General features: G+C 43.5%; 2 protein-coding genes across 2 annotated transcripts in view; both read right to left on the bottom strand. All coding sequences in view use genetic code 11, as the record gives it.

The window, feature by feature from the left end:
* The window catches only part of EGR_10421 (hypothetical protein), a gene marked incomplete at both ends in the record, with an annotated part of 18,070 nt that extends 2,680 nt beyond the window's left edge, over positions 1-15,390 (bottom strand). The window contains 28 exons of the mRNA XM_024499670.1: positions 483-677; positions 1,406-1,687; positions 1,959-2,528; positions 2,871-3,285; positions 3,903-4,194; positions 4,288-4,848; positions 5,366-5,669; positions 6,069-6,335; positions 7,303-7,530; positions 7,586-7,701; positions 7,780-7,903; positions 7,982-8,194; positions 8,265-8,587; positions 9,615-9,879; positions 10,413-10,655; positions 10,733-10,954; positions 11,151-11,230; positions 11,316-11,567; positions 11,685-11,902; positions 12,746-12,867; positions 12,951-13,109; positions 13,246-13,502; positions 13,648-13,762; positions 13,848-14,023; positions 14,308-14,437; positions 14,602-14,985; positions 15,017-15,184; positions 15,220-15,390. Of these exons, the coding sequence (XP_024345918.1) occupies positions 483-677; positions 1,406-1,687; positions 1,959-2,528; positions 2,871-3,285; positions 3,903-4,194; positions 4,288-4,848; positions 5,366-5,669; positions 6,069-6,335; positions 7,303-7,530; positions 7,586-7,701; positions 7,780-7,903; positions 7,982-8,194; positions 8,265-8,587; positions 9,615-9,879; positions 10,413-10,655; positions 10,733-10,954; positions 11,151-11,230; positions 11,316-11,567; positions 11,685-11,902; positions 12,746-12,867; positions 12,951-13,109; positions 13,246-13,502; positions 13,648-13,762; positions 13,848-14,023; positions 14,308-14,437; positions 14,602-14,985; positions 15,017-15,184; positions 15,220-15,390 (6,852 nt within the window). The remainder of the gene's footprint in view (positions 1-482; positions 678-1,405; positions 1,688-1,958; positions 2,529-2,870; positions 3,286-3,902; positions 4,195-4,287; positions 4,849-5,365; positions 5,670-6,068; positions 6,336-7,302; positions 7,531-7,585; positions 7,702-7,779; positions 7,904-7,981; positions 8,195-8,264; positions 8,588-9,614; positions 9,880-10,412; positions 10,656-10,732; positions 10,955-11,150; positions 11,231-11,315; positions 11,568-11,684; positions 11,903-12,745; positions 12,868-12,950; positions 13,110-13,245; positions 13,503-13,647; positions 13,763-13,847; positions 14,024-14,307; positions 14,438-14,601; positions 14,986-15,016; positions 15,185-15,219) is intronic.
* A 2,159-nt stretch (positions 15,391-17,549) lies between these two features.
* On the bottom strand, positions 17,550-18,824 carry EGR_10420 (Charged multivesicular body protein; the record flags this gene model as incomplete). Its single annotated transcript, XM_024499669.1, has 4 exons — positions 17,550-17,591; positions 18,093-18,329; positions 18,400-18,717; positions 18,753-18,824. 4 exons carry the CDS (start codon positions 18,822-18,824, stop codon positions 17,550-17,552), a joined length of 669 nt encoding a protein of 222 aa, XP_024345917.1.
* Between the last annotated feature and the right edge of the window lie 2,891 nt (positions 18,825-21,715).

The following is a 21,715-nucleotide window of genomic DNA, read 5'->3' as shown; positions in this document are numbered from 1 at the left end:
ACTGTTAGTGGCAAAACATATTCCAACTCGGTAGAAAATGGAAGTCAATTACATTAAGCATGAAACGATATAATATAAATCAAGTATCTTACTGAAATTGTAAGTAAAAATAAGGTGCAAATAGGGGACGGTATGAATGCGAAAAGTCAGGGTCAACGCTACAAAAATAGTGGATTACAAAATTTATTGAAATACAACTTTCAAGCTTAAAAATTATCGAGTTTTCATATCCGACATTTGCTGGGATAAGTACGATTAACACCTTAGCCAATTCATCTACTGTTCCCGTTCACCACCGAAATCGACCAAATCACGGCAATTGGGAAGTGCGAAAAGTTGTCCAAACGTACTTTAATTATCGTCTTTCAATCTATTGGTGGGTTTCTCCAACTGAAACATTCCATAAAGTTAACGAGGATACTTCATCAGCTTAGTTCCCTCCCAACTTCGCACCCAAAAACTAACGCGATAGAAGCACCTACAGGCAGACGTAAGATATTAAGGAGAAGGAAGTGCGAGTCCGACATTGGTTTAGATTGTCTTTCGGACGTTGAGAGCTCAGTGTCGCCCCTAAGGATCTCCAGACCATGGCCGAGGAGACACGTGGGCGGCAGCATGGTCGCCAAATCGGCCGCAGACCAGGCAAATAGCAGCCCGGGGTCCGCGGTACTTGTCGGCTTTAGAGTAAAAAAAAGATACACGTAAAATGAAACTACGAATAAAATAGACGCAGGACATGAATAGCACCAGCACGACAATAGTTCTCAAGAGAAATGGTATTTTAAACACTTTTCAGTCAAAGGCATGCTTGATGGTGCATCTCTAGGAAAGTAGGGATAGAAGTAGTGGTAAGGATTGAATTACTTTTGGTGAAAACCAACACAAACCCGAAGATAAAAGCACTAGAATACGTTACAGGTTTCGCGTAGAGGCATTGAAGTGGGGACTAGAAATTTGAGAATACGTCAACTAGTATATACCGCAGTCGAAGGAAGGGGAAGCACTTATTTATTACTTCTAGTAAACGCCGACACAGCTCTGTACTGGAAAGTTGTGAGCTCCAAGGTTAGAGGGCCTAATTAAGAAATTAGAAGGCAATTAGAAGGCAAAGTCTATAGACCAAGCACTCAACCAAACTCCGTATGCTTATACATCCGTCTGAAGAAGTAGCCAGCCAGGATTTTTATTTTTCAACAGTCATTCGTTCCAGGAGTTATGGTAGAGAACACCCTTGCTAAAACTCAAATGTTTACATTTTCCGAAATTCAATGCCATCTCAGCTATCAACACATTGCCTCTGAATAAATAAAAAATGAAAAGCGCAAGATCATCAAATCAGCAAACCTTAACCATAGAAAGTGAAATCAGGTAATAATGAAGGAAGGCAGTAGGAATCAAGACTCACCGAGCAGGTCACCTGACTGGGCACACGCCAAGTGCCGGTCATGTCATAGAGGAGGGGGAAATCACGTAGGGTAGCGACAAGATCATCACCTTCCTCGGCGGTGATGGAGGTAGTGCCGGAGTGTGCAACGAGGCAGCGATTAATGAGGGCGTACCATGCAGCGAGGCGACGGCCAAACGCCTCCTGGGCGGTGCGCCAGTTGCCATGGTTTGTGTCCGATGGGGTGGAGGGCGGAAGTGGACGCTTAGATAGTACCTCGGCCAATGAGGATGTCAGAGGCACCTGTTTTCATTAAAGTTCGTTGCGTGTGAGATTAAAACTAAAGGCCTATTATTTTATGCAACGTGATTATGTAGTAGTTTCCATATCGGATATCTGCAGCTCTGAGTAGTTTTAAACCAGGGCCCAGATGATAGCACAGTAGAACAGTATTCCATTGTTCATTACAAAATTACTTATCAATAGAAAACAATGCACACTTATTATCTACCAATTATTGCATAAATTTACTTTAATAACAGATGTACAAAATCACAATAAAGAGCCGACTCACCCCCAAAACCCCACAAAAGAAGCTCTTCCACTCGGACCCGTATATATCACACAGTGGCACTCGTCGATCGAAAGATGAGCAGCATGGAGCAACAACCGAAGCTGGGTTCATTGAAGGCACAGGAACTTGTACACACTCGTCATCCTCATCCACTTCCATTTCCACGTCGCATTTGACCGCACGAACGACACCAACGCGGTCGAGGGGAGGTAGCCGTATCTTTTCCCAACAGGTGCGGCGCGCAGGAACCAAGTGGTAGGAAAGCGTGTCTGAAGAATGCCTCTTCCGACGCTGACTTTTGACTTGGGGCATACAGAAGGGACAATCAGTGGCCGACTCCTCTTCTTGTCGGTCGAGGTCCACGTCATCAACGAGCTTTGTGCGCTTTTTGCGAGCGGTGTGCGCTGCGCTGCAGGGGACGAGGAGGGCGGAACTGAAGATGCGATGCAGTATGTCGGAACGTGTATCTCCAAGGGCTTGAAGCGCCAGACCGTAGACTTGAAGAATGGTTTCCACGGTCAGAGTGTTTGGTAGATTGCATGGGTCCTTCAAAAGGTAGTCCATTAGGTGCTGAAACGGAGAGACCCTATTATGTAAAAAAAAGCCAACAGGAGGTCTAACAAACATTACATTATGGAAATTGGATACACAAACAGAAAAGCGACCATCGGTCAAGGATAGGGTAAAATATGTTGGAAGGAACGGCAATGGTAAGCAAGCAAAAGGGCAAGTCAAAACACGTTCATGGGAGATTCTAGCCAATGAAATACTCTTTGTTTCTCACAATAAAAACTACTTGAAGAAGTAAACGTGGAAAATGAAAAGTTATGATTTTAATCGAAAGTAATTTGTAATGCAAACAATATCGTCCATTTTTAATGTGATAAAAATGAAGCGATGAGGTTAAACCACCTGAAAAATGGACTCATCCAAGATCTGCTTCACCCCAAGAGCAGTGAGTAGACCGGGTGCTGGAGGCTCCTCAGAAGTCTGAAAGGACTGCCAGAGGGGGCAGAGGGGAGCAAAAAGAGGGAGGGGAACGGTAACACCATTTCCTTCCGTAAACACGGCAGGTGCGTAGATGGGGGGCGTGGAGACGAAATTGGTCGCTGCCGTGGCGGAACGGTAATTATCCGCCGCTGCGACAAGCTCTGGCAAACCTCCATCACCGTCGTCGGTATTGACAGCCAAGGTGAGGGCAAGCCATCTGCGCGTGCGCAGTGCCTGCAACCATGAGGAAGCGCCGAGGACAACTCGTTCATTCTCGCTTCCCATCTCCCCTCTTCTGTTGGCGTCGGTCACTTTGTAAGCAACGGCCAGAGCGTACCTAATGGAAGAGGGATCAATGGTTTGGAAAGGTGGCAAAATTCTCATACAAAGGCTGTCTGAAGTGCGTAGTATTGGTAGGAGCTTAACGCGAAATATAACGAGAAGTGAAACAGGAAAAGATAATTTGAATGGATGTGGAACCGACCCCGTAAAGGAAAGGCAATTAGCACCGCAAAGTGTCCGCTGCAAAGAAAAACCATTTTAGTAGGATATACTAGAAATAAGCAATGCAGAAATGTTTCATTGAACCCAAAATATTGTAAGCCAATTGAATTGGGAACGATGTTCAATAAGATACTGTAAAGAGAGGCTCCTTCGGTTTACTAGGACTATCAGGCTCTAACCTCTAGGTCTATCGAAGAGATCACATTAACGATATAAGAGGATCAAATTCAGCTTTCTGCTCTATCCCAAGATTCAGCATTTGCACCGATGACTTGCAGGTCCTGTTCACTACCTGCAATGATAGTCTCACAACTCTCCTACATGTTCAAAATAAAACTATTTTCAGATTTAAGTGCATTCCGAAAGAACCTGAAGACTGCATCCTAATCATCAACATATGAAATTAAAAAAGCACCAAAAGTAGAGTCCTAGTGTTTGTTCTTAACCTACCTCTCGAAAGACTGGTCCCAATTTCGACTCAGCAGCATTGCCAGCTTTTCGCAAACAACCTTTGCTGACTTATTTAGGCCGAATCGTTCAGTTGTTTGTTCAATCCACGGCAGCACGAGATTCTCGAGACCTGGACATGTCCAATCCTCAATAACGGTGTCTCCCTCACCCTCCAAACTGATCAAAGCAGGCGACAGTTTCAAAGTGTGAGTGGATGGAAGAGGTGGAAGGTGGGCAGGAGCAACGCTCAGTCGATATTTTCGAAGATGAAGTGTTTGGATAGTGGAAAGTCCTGAAATGAGGTCAGAGGTAAACGGTTTTCCATTACCGTTGAACATTTAAAAGTCACATATTCAAGAGACCAGAAACTATGAAGTGGGCTTACCAGCAATTAAAAACAAGCTCTGCCACTTGCTACAAGCTTCGGGACCATCCAACTCCAGCGATGGACCACATGAAGAAAAGTAGTTAGAAGATGCCAGCAAGATAGAGCCTCCCCCTCCCTCCTGCAAATCGTTTTGCGCCACCGTTTCCACACACAACGACATAATCTCATGCTCCTCCGTGTCCGGGACGTGTTTGAGAAAGACAGGAGACAGAAAAGCCACATCGGCGCTTGGATTGAACAATTTCAATGACTTTGCTGCCTCACAAACAATTGGCAGGCGGGAAATTAACACCTCATCCAAGTGGCCAGCATGGATAATCAGCTGCGCTGCCGCAATAAACCAATCAGCGTCCTGTGTGCTCTCGAGATTGAAATCGGGTTGACGCGAGACTATCCAACGGTTGATGACGTCGAGAGATGAATTGGCTACAATGAGTCCTAACCCGTCGTCCGAAGCCGTCAATAGCCTTGGCAGTTCGAGAGATGTACTGTCCATGGGGTAGATGGATGAGGGCGAAAGCAATGGCCCGAGACGGCTAAGCAATTGCAGGTAGTCACCTGTATGTAGTAACAACGCAGGTAGGCGTAAGTACGGAATTGAAGAGCCAAAATACCTTCCTACTCATTATTAAATCGACAGTAAAGAGAATTCACATCGGTAACAAAGGAGGTAAATATTTTTCATCAAAATACCATTATGGAGGTGAAGACCCGTCAGGATGCAAAATAATGATACAGTCAAACTGGCTGCCAGCAGACTGAAGCACCTACCGCATGTCGGAGTCATTAAGTGAAAGGAAATAACCGATTTCATTGATACCCATTTTAAGTTGGGTAAAATACGAAGAGAACATTTGGGTTGCCTTTTGCAGGCCAGGCGTGATAGATAATACACCCTACAGGGCCTAATTTTTTTAAATATTAGTTCTTTACATTTGATGTTCTTCTCCACAGAACAATAATTTGGGACAGTTTAAAGCACTGTCATTTGAGCGTCCATATCGTTTTGGGCCTTAAATAGAGCGGTAAACAATAAGTGTGGGTAACTGATAACAAAGAACAGAAGGTGTCTCACCATAGACACTCTTCAGTTGGTCTTTCGAAGAATATGGTGGTTTGGGTGGAATCATGAGACTATTTCGATGTCTCAATAATCCACTGCTGTCTGCCATCGCATCAGCAATCTCCTCCAGACTGACCAGACGCCCGTCAAGGAGGGGGAAGAGGCGCACACCACGAAGACTACGCAAACATCGACGTTGCCAAGCTGCACGGTCCGTCAAGGACGTGCGATGGTACTGTTGGTGGAAGGAGGAAGCGGAACGCAGATGTGAGTCGATGTTTGCTAGCAGGACGTAAAGGACGCCCGGTCGATTTAGCTCTTCTGCCAAACGGCGGAGGGAAGAAGAGAAGAAAGATAGATTGGGTTGTCACTTTTAATGTCATTATGATGTGGATTTAAAGTGGAAAGAGATGATTTTCAATAATAAAGGTAATGACGCTTAACAGCAGCACATTTTGACCAGGAGACTATTACTGTTGGGTAAAAAAGTTTGTCAGCTGCTTAAAAAAGCGATTTCACAATCAGATCTATCTGAACAATTTTTAAAAACTAAGCAGGTAGGCCTTAAATGCCAACTTCGAAATTTACTTTTTGAAGCAAAAAGAGCTTGGGAATCGCGCTTAATGGTGGACCAAGGGAAAATACAAAGTATTTTGCGTACTTTGAAAGTACTTGAAATTTTAGCTAAAATTTGAACTCAAATATTGATGATAACAGCGTTTGCAAATGCAAATGTTGTGCTCTTGCCTGCGGACAAGGTGGAAGCCAGCTCAATAAGAGCATCGGCAGAAATGCGGCGTGCCCCGAGACAAAAGAGCTTTTCCATGCGCTGCTCCAACGAAGCAATCGACTCTACGTCCACCTCCTCATCATTAGCAGCGATCCGAGGGGGCACGAGAAATGTCTGCTCCAACTCGTACATGCCCAGCCGGTCAATCAGAAGGCGAAACAGATATGTCTCCGGGGCCACTGAATCACTGACCTAGAAAGGTAAAAAACGAGATTAACTCATTTCAGTCCTCAACTCCTTATTTTTGACAAAAAAGTTAGAGGTTTTACCCTTGGGGCTAGGTCGAGTTTGAGCATCCACGATCACAATTAAAACAAGCGCATCAAGCAAACTGCCATCAAATAATGTGGTTTAATTAAGACCGCAATTGGATTGAACACCTTTTATCGCGGTAAAGGCGAATTAACATTACTGCAAACACTTGTTATGAATATATTTGCGGATGATACACAGACACACGGATTTCACCATAGAAGCAGCAAGGCAGGAGATAATTGTAAATGGTGAAAAGTAGACAGTGGAGTGACGATAAAGACGCAGTGTATCGAGATCTCAACAATGATAAACCAAGGGAAGTGGACGTGTCAATTCGAAATGACAGTGTGCTTTGGTTTCGATTAAATCGCCTGAAACATCAGTGCGGAGTAATGAACAAATGTTGAATGAGATAACACTTCGAAAGCCTGCACTTCTTTACTGTCATGAAATAAAACCTAATTATTTCACGGCATGGTTGGATAATGATCTCCAGAGGCAAAAGGGGATGAACTAGATGAAACACATGAAGAAAGCGGTGGTGTAAGTTGATGAACTAACTCCCCGCTTGTAATGTCAACCAAAGTTTCATGAAAATCTATCGACCAAACGAAAGAGTTCAGTGTCTTTTGAAATCACGCAAATGAGCGAAATGTTCGTCGCCCGGACAAAAAAACACTGTTCGCATTAACGACAGGGCCTGACGTTAGTGAAACTGTCGTCGGTAGATGAATTTCGCAATCAACCTAAATACCGCATTGTTTCGATTTAAAACAAATAAAGCAGATCATTAAATCAAATAAAAGACATTCTGTATTCATCAAAGACTAAAAAACCCATTTTGAATATGCTATCGGTAAACACTTACCTCTAGCAAAGAAATCAAACGAACACAAACACTGACCTGAAGCAAGTTTTGCGAGCTAAGAAGGACTTTGTTAGGGAGTGAAAATTTAGCCTCGCTCAGTACAGGAAACCAGGGAATACTGGACAGCTTCTCACAAATTTTTTCCCCCAGACAAGCAAATATTCCCATTGCTGTGGTGCTTGTACGATTCTTTATGGGAAGGCACTCGAGAATTCGTCCCAAAATCTCATATTGCGTCAGTGGAATCCCGTCGAAAGACGACATCTGCTCAGAGGAAGAAGGCAGATAAAAAGGGACCAGATTTCAAAGAGTAACTTACCTTAATGACACAATTTATGAGGCTTTCAAAGGCAGCAGGAATTTGGTTAACCAGATACTGATTCCACACACTGCTCTCGTCAACATCCTCTCGTGAAGAAGTCAAATCAAAATCGGCTAGGAATTCCAAAGGGTAAAGAAACACGTCAGTAATAGTATGGTTTGACTACTGTGGTCACGAAAGAGGGATCGTACCATTAAGTAGAAACTGGAATCCAGCGCTTCGTATAGGGAGAAATGCATAGAGTGGAAAAGTGGAAGGCGGGACTTCGTTTGATAGGGGAATGGCTATCGCGATATCAGTCTGACGTGGAATAGCCTGTCCAGTACACAACCAATGTTTGTCAACAAAAATATACAAGCTTCAAATTACACAAACCGTGCCAATGGAAAGTACCTCAAGTTCAGATGAGCCTCCAGAAAGTCGCTTCAACCTTTCCACAGCAACGGAGACGCTATGTCGGAGAAAAAGCCACTTCGAAATCTGTTGACATCCATTACACACTCCTGTGATGGTGAAGAGTTTGAGGGAGGAGGGATTGGGACCACCCAGTGTGAGGATTAGCCTACTCTTTCTCTCCAGTCGGATATCCAGGTTGATGGACAGATCCTATGCAAAATTGGAGGTTGGAAGATGTGAATATATTCTTAAAGCCGGAGGGAGAAGAGGTATCACTTACAGAGGTCTCGAAAGCGATGTAATCGATGCGTCGCAGGAAGAGAAGAAGGTGATGAGTAAGGAGGTGGCGAGCAAACGTCAAGACAGACTCTGCACAAGCCGAGGAAACTTGGGTGGCTGGGCGGAGGGGCAGTCTAAATAGAGTTCTCCACTCCCTCTCCGAATTGCAAGAGGAGGGTGAGGCAATCCATTCGGGTGTGAGGATGGAGATGAGAGTGCCATCAGATTTTTGGCAGCGATGAAAACGCACGTGGAAGCCGTTGGAGTGCACCTCGGGTGCATCAGATACCGCAAAGACCGACTTGAAACCGATACCCTTGCGACCTGACACGGTGGAGCAAACGATTTTTATCCGTTATCCGCTTTTAGTTGAAAGTTCAAGCGGGTATGCAACGGTAATGTCCTCTCAAAAGGATAGTACAGGTGCGGATAAATTTTCAACTTCACCGCACAGAACAAACAAGTAACTCATTCGATAGAGTATACGGTAAATGGACACAGAACCGAAGTAGTTAAATCCAAAGTGTTCTCAAAAATAAAATGAGAAATGATAGGAGCCACACTTACATTAGCAATAAACAAAGCAAAAATGGTGCTATATATATCTACACATCGGTATTGGCCGATTAACACCCCTTATGGCGCTCTCAGAGGTAGTATTAGCGTTGCATTGGAGGCAGCAGTGTTGGACCTATTCCAGAGGACAACCAAGTCCGATTAGGTATAAAACATTCCATTTGAATAATAGGGGCGAGGCACCAGCTGTAGAAAGAACTAACAACTACGACAACTTTAGGCAAATATTTCAACCTCGAATCCGCCATAAGGGCTAGCAGCGGAGAGAGACAAACTTCGGAAGATTTGAAATCCTCAGAGAGAAATTAATAGTGGTTAAAATAGACGGGGACCATGGTGGAAAGGAGAAATGAATACAAAAAGTAGTCCCATGAAAATACATCGTGTTGCGCGTTTCGTCTGTTTTTGGTTTCATTCAAATGACCTTACAAAGAGAAATCAGCATAAGCCAAGTAGACGCTGTAAAAAGCTAACCTACTCTTACCTAGACACAATAAACCAAATCATTGTGCGGTTTGCGATTAGGATAAGCAATGTATTGGCATCGCCCCATATGTTCTCTGACCTTCGCAATAAGAGGCACAACGGTAACTACCGGCAACACCGAGGATGATGCTTGAAGGAAGAGGAAGCTATGCAAGATATTTATTTTACAGTTAACCACGAGCACTTTCTCCCAAAATCCCAACCCAGTTTTGGCGGCATAAGACTCCACAACCAAACAAGTGACGAATGGTTCTGAAACAAGTGTGGAGAAACTAAATTAGTCTCTCACCAATCTTGTCCTCGCGATGCCCAATCTTGGTGCTCATGCCAATGTCGCAGAGAGCGGAGATATCGGCTGGGGAGAAGCCAACGGCCTCGTTGTTGAGCACCGTGAGGACAGCTGGGGAGAGGAGGAAGTGAACGCTCGGTGTGACATCCGACGCGTAAACGTTGTCGTCGGCGTTCTGGATCAGTTCCAACATGAAATGCCCCCGCTGACCATACAGCTCGCGTGAGAGGTGATCCAGGCTACGACGGAGGCGACCCTCGAGGCACTGCAACGGTAACGATTTGACCGTGTCAACATCAAAACTGTCCAAAGATCATCCACTCATGTGTAAAAGTCCATCAGATCCCCACCTGTTTTCAACCGTCCTCAGAGGAAGATAACCCATACTAGCGCCATTGACTACCTGGACCCTCCCCCATTCAGGCAATGTGGTCTTTAAGTTATGAGACTAGACGCCTTTAACTACTGATGCCATCCATTAACTAACGTTGCGGGTAGGAGAATCGCTACAATAGTAGGCTATACTTATGGCAATCTTTACAATATTTAACAATGATAAGCACCTAAATGTGAAGTTACCTTTCATAGTAACTCCCAAAGGAGGAAATATCAAGGATTATCTAAGATTACGGGACATTTTGAACTCCGGCTATCGATATTAATTTGTTCTGCGGCGGAGAAAGACATGCTGATGCCTTTCAGTGGATGATACCTATGGCTACCAAATAGCATGTAGGCGCTGCCCCGCATGCTTTCAAAAGTAGTCGCCTTATAAGTCGAGAAACCTCAAAATCCTACACGAAGAAGACTTGAAGCCTGGGCATCTAAATCGATTCCCAGACCGAATTCGGTTCTTCTGAGATTTTCTATGAATTCACGACATTCAGTCTTTTCTTCACCAGTTGCAGAGCCCTCCATGGAAGAAGTCTCAAACTCTATCACGTCTTTCGAAGAAGGTTCTGTTACAGCAATCGATAAAGTTTCTGTGGATGGAAGCGGTATTTCGTGAGAACGCTCCAGAGAATTGAAAATAAGGCTCTTCTACAAAAAATCGAAAAATCGCATAAGGCACGAAAGCCTGGTTTATTTCTTAATTATCAAAGAAAAAGAAAACTCACAGTGGCTCGGCAAGATGGTGTGCAATCCGTATATTCAGCAGCCGACAGGCGATGCGTCTTGAAGATGTCTACCCACTGCAACCAGCCAAGTTGGCCACCAATGACGCCGATGCCAGTGACTATACGGTCCCTCTCACGCAATTCCGTTACCGATCTCAAGAGGTCTTCGAGACCTCCTCCCTCCTCCAGCACAAAACTCTTCGCGAGTGCGGGAAGGAGAACCTTGGAGGATTCAATATGAAAAAAACGGGTTTATCCCTTCTAATCCTTAGTAAACTAAGGATTCCATACGAAATCACGTTTCAATTTAGGCAGAAAGTTATTTATACATGCCGCATCAAAATTTAGCACTTCAGAATACCTCAAGCTCTTTCAAATTGGAAAAATTCACTTAAAATAACAAAACGTTACATATTACCTTAGAAAATAGAACGCCGAGCAATGATAAGGGTGTTGCGAGAATTATACGGCGGATAAAATGGTGCCATACGTCTTGAACTGCAAATTTTTACCAAAATATTAAAAACAGTGGTAGATAACAATGAGCTTTGATGTATAAACCAACCGGCTTGAATTGGCTTACGTGGGATCGATCTCAAGTTAGCACTAACGATGTTGACGCAATCATTCGGAAGGATGAACCGATTCACAAGGAGAATTGATCCAATCAGCAAATCGCAGAGTTTACGAGCTGCGGTACATCCCACCTCACCGTTCACTCCCGAGGCGCACTCTGACAGGTTGGTGTCAAGGTCATCTGGTGATGCATTAGTGCTCAGGCGAATGTATCCATTGCCAGCAACTTTGATTACAGCCAGATTGTATTTCTCGCAGACTAAACCAATCAGATAAAATGAACAAACTACACATTTTGAACTACTGATAGGATAATCGATTTTTACTGTAAAAACAAAGCACTAAATGACCCGAATCTCGATGTAAAATAAAGTACTTTCGGTGTCAGCGGCGACATCAGCTAGGAATTCATCAAAGGGGCCCCAGTGGGCGGCGAGAGAGGCAGGGCAGAGGGACCAAAGGCTCCAATCCTCAGGATTCTCGAGGACCGGACATGAAGCGAGTAGACGCAAGACGACGGAGCGCTGGGTGAACAACTTCGAGGGCATTTGTGAGCTCACTGTCCGGGCACTCAAGAAACTCCACTCCTGAGGGCTAAAAAATGAGCATTCTGATGTGGTTTTTTAAGAGTTAATTCAATCAACACTCAAAAGAATTAGAATCAGACGCATTTTGTATGGAAGAAATGTGGACCGATTACAAGGTATGCATATGAGGTCAAAAGTGAGACCCTTTTTGGGATTGTTGGCAAACCATATTTAGCGGTTAAATCAAAATACATCTTATTTTTACAAAAAGATGCATGCTATGTTGTGACAAGAATTGAATGGGATCGGCAATGTTTCATGGAAATTGCACACATACGAAGAAAGATCGGTGGTGTTTTTAAAACTCGACTCTTCAACGTTGGAGTACATCTATGCTACAAATTTATGCGCAAGTATTTAGTAATCCAGAAAGGTTTCCTTTCATCAATAAACAAACGTAACGCAAGACAAAGCACCAACTTTCAACCCAAACACTTTTCCCATGAAACCAAATACTTATACCTTAAATTTATGCTACAGAAGTAGAACCACTCAAGGAACAATAACAAAGGTGTGAAAAGTGGATATGCAAATATGCTGAGATCAAATAGTTCGTCAGGGAATCTAAATTATAAAAGCAGCAAATCACTAAGTCTTTGCTACCATTCAAATCTTAGTGTTAGACATACAGCTTATAAATGGATGCTCAATCAGCTAGCGAGTGATCTCTGACTCTGATATAGAGAAAATAGCATCACTGAAAAGCACATCAAACTGTCAACCAAATTAGTGTATGAAAATGCCAATAGTCATAACACAAATGGGCATAGACAGGCTTATACCACCCAACACAAATGAGGAGGATGAATGCTACCTTAACAGTACGGATGTAATAAAGAAGACTACGTACTGAACCAAGAAATGATACTTAGCTGGAGAAACACAAGCATCAGTGAGAATGCATCGAATCGACTGCAAAACACTTGGAGACCTTGGAATGTTCAGATGCTCTATCGTCACGTCCATCAAAGCCTGCAAGAAAAGAAATACGTGTAAATCAGAAGCAAAGTGACCACAAACCAATGAAAAAGGGGGTTTGGTCGCAATGCAAATACCTCAGCGGAACGCTCCGTCAGGTAGGTGAGATGACGAAGGAAACCCCAGATGCGAGAAACATCCGTCATCGCCCCTACTTCCGAGGTTTGAGGCTCTGCTTCGATTGACTGTTGCACCTGCAGTTGGGTGCCGTTTAACTTCCCATCGATAAACAGGCACTAAAAATTCAGTAATAAGCATACCCATAATCCAATAGCGGCAACAAAGTTTTTACTGGTATTTTAACAATACACTGGATTGAAATGAATGAAATGGGTTGCGAATAGTGCACAGTAAATGCATGAAAGATTCTACCTTTGGTTTTAGTCCTTCAAATCCCTCGGCGGAGGCATCAGCAAGCAAAGTGAGGAGGGTTTTACCAGAAGATATGTTGAACTGCCTTTCCAGGTCCGCCAAGCGTTGCCAGGGCACTCGTGGATCCACCGACTCAGTGGTGATGGCATTTGAAAATGTCTCATAAAAGTCGTTAAAACACTTGACGACGTCGGCCAGTGACTTCCCCCTCCTCATCCCCACCCCATCTTCCCCAAGCGAATCAATTACCGATACAGCTGAAGGTAAGTTAATAAGGATATCAGATAAATTTGTTCACAGAATACTAGCATGTGATGGATTTACGGCTGAGATTCCAAGTTCACAACACAAAATCACACAGCTAAACTGATATCAAAAACGTGGTAAGGCGTATTTACTCACCATCAGTGTCGACATTAACGACGACGCCTTCTTGCAATTTAGGTGGCATTACTTCAGGGTTAAATGCTTCTGAGTCACAGTATGTCAGCACCAAGTGCAAAATAGACTTGAGTGGCTGCGAGAGGAAAAGTGAAAAAAATGATAGGCGATTGTGCTTCTCATCCAAGGCCATGAAACACCTACCCTCAAGGGACGCTTACCCCCTTCCTGGCGAAGCTATCAAGAAAATCCGCAAAGGAAAGAAGGGAATCAAGATAGTGAGGGAGCCATGCGAGGTTATTTTCTTTTGCCCAGGCCTCAAGATTAGTGTGAAGATTTCTGCAGTTACGCGCTAGTTTTCGAAGAGCTGCCTTCGGTTTCTGGTGTCTCAATTCAGCTTAAAAGCAAGAAGACCGCAGTTATTATTTCCGATGCCTGGCCAATAAGAATCCCATTGAACAAGGCAAGCCGCTTTATCATTGCTAATTAATCACACTCCTGAAGTTCGAACGACATACGTAACCAGATATAATTTCCTTGGGAAGACAAAAGCATGCTGTTTATTCACAATCAATTAAATTAAAAAATTTTTACCTAAAGTTATCTACATACTTAATATGAAGAGATTGCTCAGATATTATATTGAAATGAAATAAAACCAAGAAGAGCATCACAGCTTACCAATAGCACGGTTACTGATGACGTTGTCCGTAAACTTCTGATAAATCGCCTTTATACTGCGTTCCATCATTAATTCAGCATTTCTTGAGGCTTTTAAAAGGCCGTTTGGACACAATGCCTTAATTACAGACTAAAATCAAACCATTTTAGTTGCATATTTGAAAACAAATAAGTTGTCCCAACGGAAAAATTAAACAAAAACATCATGAACGACTGCTTTACAAATTTTATAAGGTTGCCTAAACCTTCAGAGGTAAATAAATTGCGTTATTACGAAAGGTGACTCTTAAATACCTCAATTAATTTCGAGAACCCTTTGATCCTGATTCCATAGGGACCCAGTAGAGAAAAGTGAAAATCACAAGAGTTGAAGTTTTCTTCATCATTCGACACGCAAGGATCACTGAAATAGATAAGCATGTGTCGAGTGAAGACTGCTTCCCACCACCGATACAAAGAACGAAGGCTGGTAGTTGGCGCTTGATGCCGCTTCTTGCAAATGCAAGCATTGAGCTCATCCAGAATAACCTGCGTCGAAGGTCTGAACACACTTGCTTCATCCTCCAATACAAAAGCATTCTTCACAGATCGATGAAACTCATAAACACCACAGAGTTCCAAGGCAACCGGAAGATTATAGATAGGGCCCATATTCCTGATCAGACCTCGAATCTCCAACTAACAAAGTAAAATGAAGAAGAAAAAACACCTTTAACAATTTATTCAAGTCTTCCAGTGTCACTATTGGATTGACGACGGCGTATCCCCATGCGATAGCATTGACATGTTGTATTAATTGTTGATGATTAAGGATCGCTGGAATCCCATTAGGATGCAAACGATTATTCTGAACGAATGACAATGCGTCCGGATATTCCTTTACAAGAAATCAGAGGTTAACAAATTCCCTACTCTAAAAAGTGTACTCTGAATCTGACCCACTCCCGTATACATTTTAGAGGATACCAAAAGTTCAATAGTGCTCCTAACTGCATCGTTGAGCTCATCGATATTTCTGATAGAGGATCCACGTGAATTCTGAGCAGAATAATTAATGAAAGGTACAGGCTCTGGCCTTGGCATCGCACACACGGCGAAATAAAAGCAACGACATGTGACCAGTGCTAAACTAGCGCATTTCAAGTGAGCGTAAAAAAAGGTGTAATGGAATTAGTAAACAAAAAAAACAGTTGCAACTAGAATGGCAGGGCAGACAAATTAAAGCAAACGCAATAAATTTTCGAAAAGCAAATAATTTTTCAGTCCTTTACAAGACCGCACGATTTTTGGGTGGTACAAATCAGAAAAAGTAATGTGAGTATTTGTAAGAGGACCCTTTTTAGTCCACTAATAAAAGGTAGCAAAGTTAAATGTCTTAAAAAGAGCCCAGCTGCAGCGCCTCAAGTATTACCACAAACAGTAACTAGTTCCACGTGTATTAAAATTTGGGTATTAGCGAATAGAACCTATGGAAATAGTCAGACAGTTCCATTTTGTAGCTAAATAACAGCGCAAGTGGGTAAAGCTACAGGAACGATTTCAAACTCCCATGCAGCTCTTTTACCGCCTTGAGTCCCGTTAATCTAGGATTAACCGGCTCTATGCGTTAATTCCTTTTAACAATGAACCAAGACCATGAAGTATGCGATGAACTTGAATCTTGGAATAGGTGCTAACTATTGCAGGTTGGATTTCCTAACTACAGAGCTTTTCGAAGGACAAATTGTGTCATATAGCGAGTCTTTTAGGAGATTGTGCTAAATGCAATACAGGGGTTATTTTCTTAACTCTTGGCCTTGGTATAGTGTCTTTTTGGGTCTTTCCCATTGCATTCTTATTGGGTGGGCTGGTCTTCGGGCTATTTTTGCAGACTTAACTCCTGCATGTGAAATATACGTATTTAGCAGGTTTTTTTGTCTTCTTTTGTTGTCAGGGTAGTCCTTGGGTGCCGTACTAAAGGCTAGCACGAATTTCACATCATGTGAGCACTGTAAGTCAATTGCTTTTACCATTTGCTTTGGTTCCAAGATAATATTCAGAAGAAAAAAGGAGTTTAATAAACTCAGAAAATTTTTATTTACGTCAATTTTGTCTCGTTGAATATTGATCAAAGTTCTTCAAAAGTTGTGGAGGGATTTTATTGACCCTACACTCTCTAACAGATAGTAAACTTTAAGTCAAATTAGAAGTGCAAGACGTTTACGCAGGTTTATGCTTGCAAAATTTGAATAGCATACTACTGCACTTGCTTCTAATTCAATTTTTAAGTTTTTTTAAGGTTGCTACAGGTTTGATCATTGGTACCTACCTGACGTTCCGTTTTTCGACACTAGCTTGTTTTAACCTATGGCGGGTCCCGCTGTTTCTGACTGCCAGGGTCCTCTAGCGGAATGTTTAGGTTTCGGCCTGTAGCGCGACAGGCACAACGTTCGTATGCCCTCCAATTCCATAAGCATGAAGTAATCAGCACCAGTGCGTCCCAGGCATAATTCCTAAGTACTTCTAGAGCAAAAAGTGTTCTGGACCATAGTAAGTTTTGCTGTATTTCCTGCCTGTGCATGGTCGGTTGGTTTTATGAAACGTGCGAGAGCCAAGCGTCTTAAGAAAGAGGCGGAATTTGGCAAGCCGTTTTACAGGCCGTTCCCCCGGGATTTAAAGGTATTAGCTTCTTCAGCTGTAATTCCACTTAATGTAGCCTTTCCCGTGGGGCGATGGTAAAACGCCCTTCTTCGCCGCCATGAAGCAGTACTGGGGCTTTGGCGACCACAAATCTGAGTAGTTTTTCAGCACCTACCGTCCAATTCTGTAACTTTCGAGTCCTCTAAATACACTAATTTCCTGACATCGTGCTCTAGCTCCGTCCTAACTCCCGTGGGGTGTCGGGGTGCATGGGCTTAAGTAGGCACCCATCGACAGAAATAGCGCCAGAGCTTCACACCCCTTTGATGGAATAAAAACCTTTGTCATCTCGTGCGTGATTGCCTCGCGCAAAACCACTAATCGGTGGCGGGGCTACCAATCTCCTCCGGCATTTAAAGTAGCGCTGGTATCCAGAATGGGGGTGAGCAGTTGGACGCGTCTAGTAACAACCACATAGGGTTAACTATACTTCCACTTCAGAAGATTTGGCGAAAATTATTTCTTTTATAAGGCGCAGAGTAGGGGTTTATGAATAATAAAGGAGATCAGTTAGTGCCAAGTAGAAAACCGGTCATCAGCATTGGGTGGCTCAAGAAAGGGTTTTAAATTTGGGGGAGCCCAAATTCATCCAAAGGAACATTACCCTGCAAAATGGAAAAAAGAGGCGAGTGTATGGCATGCAATTTGAGTGGTTTGAGCGCGTAATCATAACTGTTAATCTACAAACAGTAATGTGAATGTCTCTTACGGCTGGCTGCCACTAATCCATAAGTAGGTCAGCTACTGAGCTATTTTTAAGTTGCTGGGACTAAGATAGCATTGAACCCTCAGTTGAAAGCAGAACTTCACAATGTGTGCAAGGCAGGTGCAATTGTGACAGAGCGAGTTGGTGACGCCCACGCAATATCTGCAACAGTCTAGCGATGCGTCAGTAAAATGTTTTAAGTGGTTCTTTCGTCACGCGACGTGACTTAATAGAAGCACCGGTGAGTGGGTTTGGTAGACCAGCTTTTGCGCAAAATAGGCAGCAAAATAGGGTCATTAACCCCAACAAAATATCTGTTAATGTACGGGTAGATCAGAAGAAGAGTGGCCCAAACTCTCATGGTGGTTTAGAGCGTCACAATTTAGTGAGGTCAACCTACACTAGCCGCAGCGTTCGGAGCGTTTGGAACGGAGATAGAGGAACCAATGTCTGCACTGGGAACGGAGGGTGCCGTGTCAGCATCGAGAAAACCTTCCAGATCGGCTTCAGCACCAAGGGCCTCCAGCTCAGCATCCAACTCTGATTCGTCGATAGTAGTCGGCATGACTGAGCGACCAAGAGCTTCTCCAAATTCATCATTAAGCTCAAGCATGTCAGCGAGATCGTCTTGTAGATCCTAATAAGAGTACGAAGAACAAATCAAGTGTCGGAAATATTGTCAAAGAATGTAACGGCAAAGCTGCTACCTCGATGTCATCTAACTTCATGTTTTTAGCTTCCTTCTTAAATTCTTTAACTCCATGTTTCATTGCCTTGACAGTCGTTTGGGTGTCCTTTACATTCTGTAGAGCGAAACTGGCCTGACCCATGTTGAAGCTTTGGTTGGACAGAGTCTCCCTTTGAGCCTCTAAAGCCTTCATTTGTTTTAGTTTAGTCAAGGCTTGTCTTTTAAGTGAATTCTTTGCAGGTCCTTCACGCATTCCCCGCATTTGCGACTGGAGTTTCGCAATCTCGCCCCGTTTAAGACCAATTGATTTATCGAGCGTTTCTATACGGGAGTCAATCTAGACAAGCGTATAAGAATATTGAACAATAATACGTTAGCAGCGGCATCTGTGAGGCTTGGCGGTGCCTTGGTCGAATTCGATGGCCTACCGAATACCCTATGCATTTTGCTATGATTACGGGGGACTTGAGTTCGTAACTTGTAGCTGAATCAAATAAAACAAATGATTTTAATGCTAAAAGTATTTATTCAAAAATACTGAATTTCGGTATTGGGCATAATTTTATGCCCTGTGGATTCAAAAGGGTGTGCACTTTTAAGTTGTTTGCTCTTAAAATTAAAAATTTGAAAATTAAAGCTTGAGAATTCCAGGCTAGAGATGTGCGTATTTTAGTAAAAACAGGATCCATAACTTTGAAACCGATAGTGATTTTCTGTGCAAATTTTTTATTTGCTTTCATTCAGATAGAACCAATTCTATTCAGACAATTCCTGCAGTCACAGATAGCCGAATTGCTTAATTCCTGACAAAAAATGTCGAAAACTCGAAAAATCATTTTTATGTCTCATAGCCTAAAAGTTTTAGAGGTCCCTGGTTGTTGTGAAGAGTCTAGAAACTTCCCTGAAGGCAAAAGTGGACATAACACTTGGGCGGATCATAGGTACTCAGCACAGAGAAGGTATATTGTAGCGTCCCGGGACTTCCTGAAGACGAAAGAAGACACAATACTCAGGTAGAATATATATATTCAGCATAGAGAAGGCACTTGGGGTACTGGCATGGCCTGAAAGGCCAGCCCACCCAGCGAGGTACAAGGGGGCTAATTCAAATTACAAATGTGGCGCCTCACCAGTACCGAGGGATAAACCACCCTTGTATTACATAGCCCCCCTCCTCTTTTGAGCGTCGCCCTCGGCTCTCCCGGAAGTCAACCATACGCGTCAGCCATTACAACGTAGTCGGTGTTGTAAAGAAACACCCACGAGCCGACCGTGCCAGTCACCAAATTAGTGCGCAACTGAGGGGATGCTTGACCTCAACGTCACTGATCCCTCTTGGTAGCTTAACTGGATCTGGGGTTTCGTCCGGTTTAGGGATTTGATTCAGGACGGGGAACTGCGCCGGCCATCATGCGTGTTCATAGATAGACGCAGGAACACCGGCCCAAAAGTCGATTTGTGTAAGGAAGGACGGAATTTAAAACATGTCTATGGGGGACGGTAAGGAAAGTCTGTAAGAAAATTTCCAGATGGTTTACGGCTAGTGTCGCTTCAGTTGTTAATAGCTTTTCTGCAGAACACGGGACTGGGAGAGATGCCGAAGGTAGACGTCAACATCAACCCTTTTATTAGGGGTCATCACCATTCTCCCATCCGTAGCATATGTACTTCTTCCGTCCCACTAAGGCTTATCACGCAGAAATGGAAAATCAGGATACATGTCCTTTAAGATCGGGTTGGCTTTCCGCTGCCAGCAGTGTAGCGTCCCGAGACTCCTGAGGACGAAAGAAGACACAATACTCGGGCAGAATACATATATTCAGCACGGAGAAGGTGTCTGGGCTATTGGCATGGCCCAAAAGGCCAGCCCACCCAGCGAGGTACAAGGGGGCTAATTCAAAGTACAAGAGTAGCGCCTCACCAGAACTGAGGCATAAACCACTATCGTATTACAATATGGGCTACTGGCAAGGCCCGAAGGCCAGCCCACCCGGCGTGGTACAGAGACCAAGTCAAAAGTGCCTCCTCGCCTCACGTATCATTCCCTGTAAAATGCAGACGGTTTTTAAAATTCAAATGAGTCTGCAGACTTTCCGCGTTTTAAGAATCGGGATGCAAGACAGTATAAAAGTCGGCCTTCTTAGGTTGGCAATTATGGCAAATATAATTCTTTCATGTGGACCTTTTCCCAATATCTGATCCAAAGCATCCGCATTGACGTTCTCTATGGTGGCTTTTTACTCTTCTGTCCACCATAAAGCAGGGGGGGGGCTAACCCCCCATACTCCCTTTGTGTTCTGCATTACAGGAGTTCACCTGTTCTGCAGTAATCTAGTTCAAGCTATGTTTTGTATTAAAAATGTTTCGTGTGCCAATTCTTTGGGACATTCTCCAAAATTTTGAATACAACACCATGGAAAACTGTCCTTGTAAAGCAAGATTGTGCAATCATTTCTTGAAGAGCATCAACCATTTCAGGGGATAGGTTCTAAAGCAAAGGAAAGAGAACTTAGGATAGGACAAACGAAGTGAGCATGATGGATAGCTCTGAAAGGAATTTTTCCAAGTGGTTTATAGCCAAAACTGCTTCAATTGTTAATGGCATTCCTGTGTAAGGCGGAACTGGGGTATATTGCCGAAGTTGGACGCCATCTTCGGCCCTTCTTCCGCCACGCTAACGTAGAACTCCGGATATCTGTCCTTAACGGCCGGGTACGTTTTCCACCCCGAGACTCCCCTGAAGGCCGAAGCCGACATAATACTCGAGCAGAATATATGTTCTTGACTTGCAGAAGGGCTCGGAGGCTACTAGCATAGCCCGAAGGCTAGGCCCCCCAAATAGGATATAATATTAACCAAATAATCAAGGTACTACAATAGCTTCCAATTCCGTCAAGTTTTGTAGGCAAATTGAAGATAATTCATCAGAAATGTAAGGCGCTCTCTTGCTTTAATACATTTTAATTTCCTCGTTGACCACCTGTGGCGTTAACTTCCTTGATTTATAAGCCAATTTATAGTAAATTCGAAAGTTCTCCTTGTACGCGGTCATGCTTTTATTTTATAGCCTTGCTCCTGATCAGTTCCGGGGTCACAGGACAACTAGTGAGCTGAGATGTGACGAAAAGTGTCCAGTCTGCACATGGTTACACATTAGGAGTACTTAAATGCGGGGTTTCTCGCATAACTAGGCAACAGACTGGAGGAAGCAATTGTGAAAAAGAAGCCTTCAGCCTCTCATCTTTCTCAATCAGGATGCATTATGCATACATTTTAACTCACATACGGTATACACCTATGCGGGCCCCGGGTCCCCCCTGCTCCATTCTTGGAGG

The sequence above is a fragment of the Echinococcus granulosus genome (genome assembly GCF_000524195.1).
Source record: "Echinococcus granulosus chromosome Unknown EG_S00218, whole genome shotgun sequence".
In the NCBI taxonomy this organism is placed as follows: domain Eukaryota; kingdom Metazoa; phylum Platyhelminthes; class Cestoda; order Cyclophyllidea; family Taeniidae; genus Echinococcus; species Echinococcus granulosus.
This window is presented reverse-complemented; position numbering and strand designations above follow the sequence as displayed.